Source organism: Chrysoperla carnea, chromosome 1 (assembly GCF_905475395.1).
Source record: "Chrysoperla carnea chromosome 1, inChrCarn1.1, whole genome shotgun sequence".
Classification (NCBI taxonomy): domain Eukaryota; kingdom Metazoa; phylum Arthropoda; class Insecta; order Neuroptera; family Chrysopidae; genus Chrysoperla; species Chrysoperla carnea.
Window position 1 is genome coordinate 132,006,514 of NC_058337.1, and position 9,752 is coordinate 132,016,265.

A 9,752-nucleotide genomic window follows, 5' to 3' on the forward strand; every position below is an offset into this window, starting at 1 on the left:
GTAATCAATTTCATAGGCTTTAATTTTTTTTTTGCGGAACCCTATTTAAAAATATAAAATACAGCTTAATTTTTTTTAAATCGGACTAGTAGTTTTTGGAGTTAATTGTGTGTTGTAGATTAGTCCGAGCAAAAAATCTTTCTATTTAAAGTAAAATCTTTTACCCTAACGAAAAAAATGTATTTTTTTTAAATACAATTTAGAAATTAATTACAAATATAATATTTTTAACTAATTACCCTTGGATGAAGAAATATACCTTTAATATTCCTATGTCCGACTCATTACCTAAAGAATATATCGTAAATAATTCGTAAAATAATAAAAATAAAACTTGACTTACTTAAATTAAGATTAGAATCACGGGTACATAATTCAATACATAAATTAGGTAAAAGTTCAGTTTAAGCACTTTTTCTTAAAAATCATCCTAGAACATCAGGAAAAAAAAAACATTTTCAAGCATTTTTTACGTAAATTACGAATTCGTATGCGGAGATACCGAAAAACTTACAGTTTTTCTTTAATTCAGGAAAATATGCTTTTTGAAAATATGAATTTTCTTGGTTAATACAAGTTATATTTCAAGCCTAAAATGGAATATATGGGTTAAGTTAATTAAACATATGTTTTTATTTACCTTATTTATTATTAAATATGTTAAAATTATACAAAAATTATAAAAATATATTCAATAAAATAATATTTTTAAATATTTATGTATTAAGTAGGTAACATTAAATTTTTGTGCGAGTAAATTTTTTATAACAAACGCTTTTCTTCAATAAGAGTCTGTTAAAGAAAATGGTTTTTCTTGAGTATGAGTCCGTTTATGATTATCTAAACTGATTTTCTGAGTAAACGATTTATCACAAACCTCACAGGAATAAGGTTTTTCTCCAGTATGCGTCCGTTTATGATTATCTAAATTGCTTTTCTGAGTAAACGATTTATCACAAACCTCACAGGAATATGGTTTTCTTCCACTATGAATTCGTTTGTGTGTAATTACACTGCTTCGCGTAGTAAATGATTTATCACAAATGTCACAGGAAAATGGTTTTTCTCCAGTATGCATTCGTTTGTGTGTAATTAAATTGTCTCGAATAGTAAATGTTTTATCACAAACGTCACAGGAAAAAGGTTTTCTTCCACTATGAATTCGTTCATGTCTAAGTAAATTGGGTTTGTAAGTAAATACTTTATTACAAATTTCACAGACAAAATGTTTTTCGCCAGTATGAGTCCGTGTATGACTATCTAAAATGGTTTTCTGAGTAAATGATTTATCGCAAATGTTACAGGAAAATGGTTTTTCCCCAGTGTGTGTCCATTTATGTACAACTAAACTGTTTTGCTGTGTATATGATTTACCACAAATGTCACAAGAGTAAGGTTTTTCTCCAGTATGAGTCCGTTTATGATAATCCAAACTGATTTTCTGAGTAAATGATTTATCACAAAACTCACAAGAAAAAGGTTTTTCACCACTATGAATTCGTTCATGCACAATTAAATTGTTTTTGGAAGTAAATGCTTTATCACAAATTTCACAGGAAAAAGGTTTTCCTTCAATATGAGTCCATTTATGATTATCCAAACTGAGTTTCTGAGTAAATGATTTATCACAAACTTCACAGGAAAAAAGTTTTTCTCCAGTATGAGTCCGTTTATGATAATCAAAACTGCTTCTCTGAGAATATGATTTATCACAAAATTCACAGGAAAAAGGTTTTTCACCACTATGAATTCGTTTATGCACAATTAAATTATTTTTCGTTGTAAATGTTTTATTACAAATTTTACAGGAAAAAGGTTTTTCTTCAGAATGAGTCCATTTGTGATTATCCAAATTGAGTTTCTGACTAAATGATTTATCACAAAATTCACAGGAAAAAGGTTTTTCGCCACTATGAGTTCGTTCATGTATAACTAAATTGTGTTTGAAATTAAATGCTTTATCACAAATTGAACATGAAAAACGTTTTTCTCCAGTATGGATTTGTTCATGTCGAATTAAATCATGTTTTACAGTAAAGGTTTTATCACAAATTGTACATGAAAAAGATTTTTCTTCGCTATGAATTCGTTTATGTACAATTAAAGTGCTTTGATCAGTAAATTTTTTATCACAAACGTTACATGAAGTATTCTCGTCTTCACTTTGAATTGATTGATGATCAAAAACAGTTTCATCAAATGTTTCCTTCTTTATTATAACTTCTGCATTTAATTGATTTTCAACTTTAACTGTTTTATATTTATCCATGGAAAACTCTTCATTCAAATCAATCCTTTCGTGTTTTGTTGTAACATTTTCTTCTTGTATTTCCTTTTTAATTGGTTCATGATCCTCCATTATATTATTTTCTTCTTTAATTGTTATATGTTCGATTGAATTACTTTCATCAAATTTTTCATTTTTAATAATAATTTCAGAGTGCTTTTCTTCAATCAATATATTTCCATTAATTTTTCTTAGGTCGGACACAGTAGGACTTGATTTTAAAATATTTTCAGCATTTGATGGGGATGTGGCAACAGATATTAGTGACGGTTTCAAAGGTGATAATGTCTCGTCTCTTGATTTCACTTCACAAAAAATTTCTGGCACATTTGCTCCATCTGTTTGAAAATCGGAAAAATTAATACAAGTATGTAAATATGAAATAAATCAAGGTATACTAAGTTTAGTCCCAAGTTTGTAACGCTTAAAAATATTGATGCTACATGACATTTTTACAATTTTTTTCATAATGTTTTTATTGATAAAAATGCGTAATTTTCGAGTTACAGGCTCTACTCGACCTATATTTTCATAAAAAATTAACAAAAAACATTTCTGTTTTTCATGAAAAAGGTCTATTAAACTCAGTCAAATGTTAGTTTTCACTTGTTTTATTCATTTGTTCAATAGGGGGTTGTTAGATGACCTTAAATCTGATTTTGCATATCTGAGAAATTAACCTTTTCGCCGCCATCTAGGAAAATGACTTTTTTTTACGTTTTGGCTCTTATCTTACGTTTTATTAATTAAAATTTCATGATTTTGATGTCGTTGGGCTTGTCTGCGTTGTATCTTCAAACCCATTTATTACAAACTACACGCTATGATTGATAGAAAAAAGTTATTCGTACAGAAGTTTTTAGATGTACTATTAAAAAATTATTTTCAAAAAACTGTTACGAACTGTTCAAACCCACGAAAAATTTGTTAATTTTGAAAACGGATGACTTTTTTTTCTATCAATCGTAGTGTGCACTTTGACATAAATGGGTTTGAAGATAAAACGTAGACAAGTTCAACGACATCAAAATCATCATTTTTGAATGATTAGAACGTGGGCCAAATTGTAAAAAAAAGTTATTTTCTAAGATGACGGAGAAAGGGTAATTTCTCAAATACGCATTATCAGATTTAGGATCTTCAAAAAACCCTTTATTAAATGAATTAATAAAAAAATTTAGTATAATAACGTTTGGGTCAGTCCGTAAGTGCACTGGAATATTAAAAACGATAAAAAATTTGAGATATATTGTTTAAAACTTGAAATCATTTGTATTGCTTAATACATACTCGAACTTTTATCAGAAGTATCTTTGAGAGATGAACTTGGTGTACCATTTCCTTCTGGTTTAATCAGACCCTCTGCCATCACCATCATTCTTTTTTCTTTTAATGTATCCGACTGTTCTGTACTGCTGCATGGTCGTTTTCGTCCATCTTCTTGGCATTCAAATTTACTTGGAGCACAACCTGGTTTCAAACACACTTTTGATACTTTTCCCATAGCAATGTACTCGATATAATTTTCCATATCATTTGGCAACTAAAAAAACAAATAAAAGTGTGTCTATTACAATAAATAATAACACTAAAAAGCAATTCTAAATCATAAAACAAAAACAACATAACCTCAACTCATGCATGATTATTTTATCAATATACTTGAAAAATTCTGATACAGCCAATTTCATCAGTTTTGTTGAAACTTATAAAATACAAAGATTGTGGTGTGTGAAATATACTTACATCGAAATGATCTTCACAAAAATACATTCTTGAAACTGTTGATAAACTATTAAAATCAACCCCCTTTGCAAGTTTTAGCCACTTTTTTCGTATTTGTTCATTCTGAGGAACATAAATAAATAATTTGTTTGGCGTTTTTAGAGTTGTACTTTTACACTGTGGCACTATACAGTTCTTCCAATTCGAAGAATTCATTTTTAATTTAAGTTAAGCCACAACAGGCTTTCGTCCAATAAGAATAAATCGATTGGATACAAGTTTCTAATGATAAATCATAATATGTAGATAAAAAACACTAAATTAATTTTTATAAAATGTAAGGATTATTAATATTTTTAGATAATAATTTTCGTAAAACTATGCATCCATGTCACGTGACAGCAAACACCAATCGGATGTACTTAATGGTTATTTTAACCTAAATGAGTTATATGTTGATAAATTTAAAAATACTTGTAGATTTAAACACTTATTTATTTAATTTGAATGCGACTGTAAGGTCTATTAAAATCAGTAGATAGTCTTCCTTAGCAGGATTGTCGAACTGTCGCCTGACGCCGGCGCCGGCTGCCATGGATACAGCGAGGGTGCGTTCGATTAAGCGTTCACAGCGCAAACGCGGCTGTTTTAAATAAAAAGGTCTATGGAGCATGCAAAAGACTTTTTCAATTTAAATTAGGATCCTTTTGTATTTCGAAACTATTCTATAAGACGGTACTGCTCGTTGCAATTACCTAAAGTTTGTACACAGGCTTTAATTAGATTTTTGTTTTTAATGTTTGATTATTGTTTATCAACATTTAAAAAAAAACTTGATAAGAGAGTTCGAAGTTTTGGCAACTGCAGAAATTCATCATAATTGGTGGTTCATAAATCGTTACTGTTAGTTAATTAAAAATCATTGAATGTTTTGATTGTTTAAATTCAGTTCGTGGCGTTATATGATTGAGTAAAAATTCATGAAATTTCTTTTAAAAATGGAACAATTGGGACGGTTATTATTCATTTTGGTGAATATATTGGTTTAAATATGTATTTAGTTAAATTTTATTTTGTAAGGCTATTGTAAGGCAGAATTTTGGAATTAGTCCATTTCCGTTAGTCCGCCAATTTGTCAACACGATAACTCAAAAACAAAAAGAGATATATCTATTGTAATCAAAATTAACCTAGGTCTAATAGGTTTCAAGAATGTGGAGTCCTGGTCCCGGAATTACACACATAAAAGATAGCTAACGAAAAACTGACATCACAGCTGAAAAAAATGACTCAAAATTAGTTGGTTTCAAAAAAAATTTCAATAAAATCGAATCAAATTTGCCTGTGTTAACAAAATAATCAAATTTTTTAACTCAATGACGTAATCAGAATCCAAAAAATTTAATTTTGCTCTATCACATCCAAATTTTATCCTATTTTGATAAACCAAATATGTAATCCTACTAAATTTGGGTCATACTTTTCAAATTTGTTATCAAAATTAACCTAAAAGAACGATTTGAATTTTCGGATGAATTACAAATTATGTGATAGTGTATGAAGTGGTAAAATTTTTTCAAAACTTATGGATATTAATTTGATTCTAGATCATAGTGCTTAATTATGTATCAGTCAAGACTGTATGTCATCCAATTCAAAGTCAAATCTATAAAAATGGAAAAATTCATCGAGGTTATTTACCACTTAAATGTTGGTTAGACTTATTTGGAATTTTGGGTTTATGTAAGCGACCAGAAATTAAAATTAGCCAAAACATTGATGTACTCATCGACAACAAACAATATCGACAGCAAGAACAACCTCTATCATTCCTATCAAACGACCCCTGTCATACCTATGGAGCACCACCAGTACTTAACCCCAATCGAATAACTTTAGGGAAAAATAAGGAAATTGATCGGCGTTTAGCCCTTAACTGTTGGTTAGACCCATTTGGTAAATGGGGTTTATGTAAACAACCAGAAATTAATGTTAACAAAGATATAGGTGCGCTTATCGACCCAGAAGTTTTAGTAGAAAAGAAATCCTATCAACAACGAGACTATAATCCTTGCTCATCGTATAACATCAATTTAAAGTCAAATTTCAATCAATCACAATCATTTAATATTAACGAATCTCAATTCGATTCTGTTGAATCATCACGATTTAGCTCCAATGAATTACAAAACGTGAAGTCTGATGGAATTTCACACTTAAATCGCAATGAATCATCATCAATAAATTCCAATGAGTTAATCTCAATCAGTACCAAAGAGTCGCCACAACACATTGAATCAGGCATTCATGATGGCACCTCACAATTCAACTCTAGTGAATCGCTACCATTAAATCCCAATGAACTATCACCAAGTAAACTCACTGAATCTACAAAATTAAACGCCAAAGCAGCAACACAAATCAGTTCCAATGGATCATCACAATTAAACCTCAATGAACCATCTTCAATCGATCGCATTGAATCGTTACCAGCGAACACAAATGAATCGCTACAAATAGATCACAGTGAATCATCACAATTCAGTCCCAATGAATTGCTGAAATGGAATACCAAGGAATTATCTCCAATACCTAACGAATCACTAAAATTTAATATTAATGATTCAGCTCAATTAAATTCCTATGACTCAAAAGCATTCAAATTTAATGAATCACTACAATTCAAATCCAATGAATCACTACAAGATATTCGAGATGATACCTCACAATTCAACACTAGTGAATTACTACTATTGAATCCCAATGAATTATCCTCAATTAACTCTTATCAATCCCAATCACCGTTATTAAATATCAATCAATCTCCGTCTTTTAATCCAATATTCAATTCTAATAAACCACCATTATTAAATCCATATCAAACACAATCTTTCAATCCCATTCAATCACCATCGTTAAATCCCCATCAATCGCAATCACCGTTATTAAATAGCAATCAATCTTCGTCTTTTAATCCAACATTCAACTCCAATAAACCAACATTATTAAATCAATATCACACACAATTTTCCAATCCCATTCAATCACCACAATTTAACTCTTTTAAATTACCACCATATAATTCTAATCAATTACCACCGTTAAATCCCCATCAATTCCAATCACCGTTATTAAAAAGCAATCAACGTCCATCTTTTAATCCTAATCAATCACCACAATTTAACTCTTTGAAATTACCACCATACAATTCTAATCAATTACCACCGTTAAATCCCCATCAATTCCAATCACCGTTATTAAAAAGCAATCAACGTCCATCTTTTAATCCTAATCAATCACCACAATTTAACTCTTTGAAATTACCACAATATAATTCTAATCAATTACCATCGTTAAATCACCATCAATCTCAACCAATGTTATTAAATCACAATCAAGCTCCATTCTTTAATCCTAATCAATCACCAACATTAAATCCTTATCAAACACAATCTTTCAATCCTATTCAATCACCACAATTTAATTCTTTGAAATTAACACCAAATAATTCTAACCAATTACCATCGTTAAATATCCATCAATCTCAGCCACCGTTATTAAATCACAATCAAGCTCCACCTTTTAATCCTAATCAATCACCAACGTTAAATACTTATCAAACACAATCTTTCAATATTATTCAATCACCACAATTTAACTCTTTGAAATTACCACCGAATAATTCTAACCAATTACCGTCGTTAAATCACCATCAATCTCAACCAATGTTATTAAATCGCAATCAAGCTCCATCCTTTAATCCTAATCAATCACCAACATTAAATCCTTATCAAACACAATCTTTTAATCCTATTCAATCACCACAATTTAATTCTTTGAAATTAACACCAAATAATTCTAACCAATTACCATCGTTAAATATCCATCAATCTCAGCCACCGTTATTAAATCACAATCAAGCTCCACCTTTTAATCCTAATCAATCACCAACGTTAAATACTTATCAAACACAATCTTTCAATATTATTCAATCACCACAATTTAACTCTTTGAAATTACCACCAAATAATTCTAACCAATTACCGTCGTTAAATCACCATCAATCTCAACCAATGTTATTAAATCGCAATCAAGCTCCATCCTTTAATCCTAATCAATCACCAACATTAAATCCTTATCAAACACAATCTTTCAATCCTATTCAATCACCACAATTTAATTCTTTGAAATTAACACCAAATAATTCTAACCAATTACCATCGTTAAATATCCATCAATCTCAGCCACCGTTATTAAATCACAATCAAGCTCCACCTTTTAATCCTAATCAATCACCAACGTTAAATACTTATCAAACACAATCTTTCAATATTATTCAATCACCACAATTTAACTCTTTGAAATTACCACCGAATAATTCTAACCAATTACCGTCGTTAAATCACCATCAATCTCAACCAATGTTATTAAATCGCAATCAAGCTCCATCCTTTAATCCTAATCAATCACCAACATTAAATCCTTATCAAACACAATCTTTTAATCCTATTCAATCACCACAATTTAATTCTTTGAAATTAACACCAAATAATTCTAACCAATTACCATCGTTAAATATCCATCAATCTCAGCCACCGTTATTAAATCACAATCAAGCTCCACCTTTTAATCCTAATCAATCACCAACGTTAAATACTTATCAAACACAATCTTTCAATATTATTCAATCACCACAATTTAACTCTTTGAAATTACCACCAAATAATTCTAACCAATTACCGTCGTTAAATCACCATCAATCTCAACCAATGTTATTAAATCGCAATCAAGCTCCATCCTTTAATCCTAATCAATCACCAACATTAAATCCTTATCAAACACAATCTTTTAATCCTATTCAATCACCACAATTTAATTCTTTGAAATTACCACCATATAATTCTAATCAATCACCATCTTTAAATCCCCACCAATTCCAATCACCATCAGTAAATAGCAACCAATCTCCATCTTTTAATCCTAATCAATCACCAACATTTAACTCCAATATATCACCATCATCAAATCTTTTTCGAACACCATCTTTTAATCCTATTCAATCACCACAATTTATCTCTTTGAAATTACCAACATATACTTCTAATCAATCATCATCGTTAAATTCCCACCAATCCCAACCACCGTTATTAAATCGCTATCAACCTCCATCTTTTAATCCTAATCAATCACCAACATTAAACCCTAATCAAACACCATCTTTCAATCCTATTCAATCACCACAATTTATCTCTTTGAAATTACCACAATATATTTCTAATCAATCACCTTCGTTAAATCCCCACCAATCCCAACCACCGTTATTAAATCGCTATCAACCTTCATCTTTTAATCCTAATCAATCAGCAACATTAAACCCTAATCAAACACCATCTTTCAATCCTAATCAATCACCACAATTTAACTTTTAGAAATTACCACAATATAATTCTAATCAATCACCATAGTTAAATCTCAATCAATTACCAACATTAAATCTCAACCAATCTCCATCTTTCAATCGAAATCAATCACCGTTATTAAATTCTAATCGATCACCATCATTTAATCTTAATCAATAATCCATCTTTCCGACATTGATAATAGGCACAATAAATTATCACCAATCCAGCCAAGTTAGTTATCACTCTTTAATCCTACTAAATCTCTATATTTTGTGCGCCAAAAACTAGAACCAATCAAGCCAAATCAATTACAACTATAAAATTAAAATAAGATATTT

General features: G+C 29.8%; 2 protein-coding genes across 2 annotated transcripts; one reads left to right on the forward strand and one right to left on the reverse strand.

Annotated features, from left to right (window-relative positions):
- Positions 1 to 735: 735 nt before the first annotated feature.
- LOC123295141 (oocyte zinc finger protein XlCOF6-like) lies at positions 736 to 4,419 on the reverse strand. The gene is made up of 3 exons (XM_044876375.1): positions 4,034 to 4,419; positions 3,578 to 3,830; positions 736 to 2,625 (listed from the first exon to the last, which is right to left on the reverse strand). The coding sequence occupies exons 1-3, from the start codon at positions 4,226 to 4,228 to the stop codon at positions 782 to 784; spliced, it is 2,292 nt and encodes a 763-aa protein (XP_044732310.1). The 5' UTR covers positions 4,229 to 4,419; the 3' UTR covers positions 736 to 781.
- A 186-nt stretch (positions 4,420 to 4,605) lies between these two features.
- Positions 4,606 to 9,441, forward strand: LOC123295150 (proline-rich extensin-like protein EPR1). Its single transcript, XM_044876386.1, has 2 exons — positions 4,606 to 4,620; positions 5,620 to 9,441. The coding sequence occupies exons 1-2, from the start codon at positions 4,606 to 4,608 to the stop codon at positions 9,439 to 9,441; spliced, it is 3,837 nt and encodes a 1,278-aa protein (XP_044732321.1).
- The last annotated feature ends 311 nt before the right edge of the window (positions 9,442 to 9,752 follow it).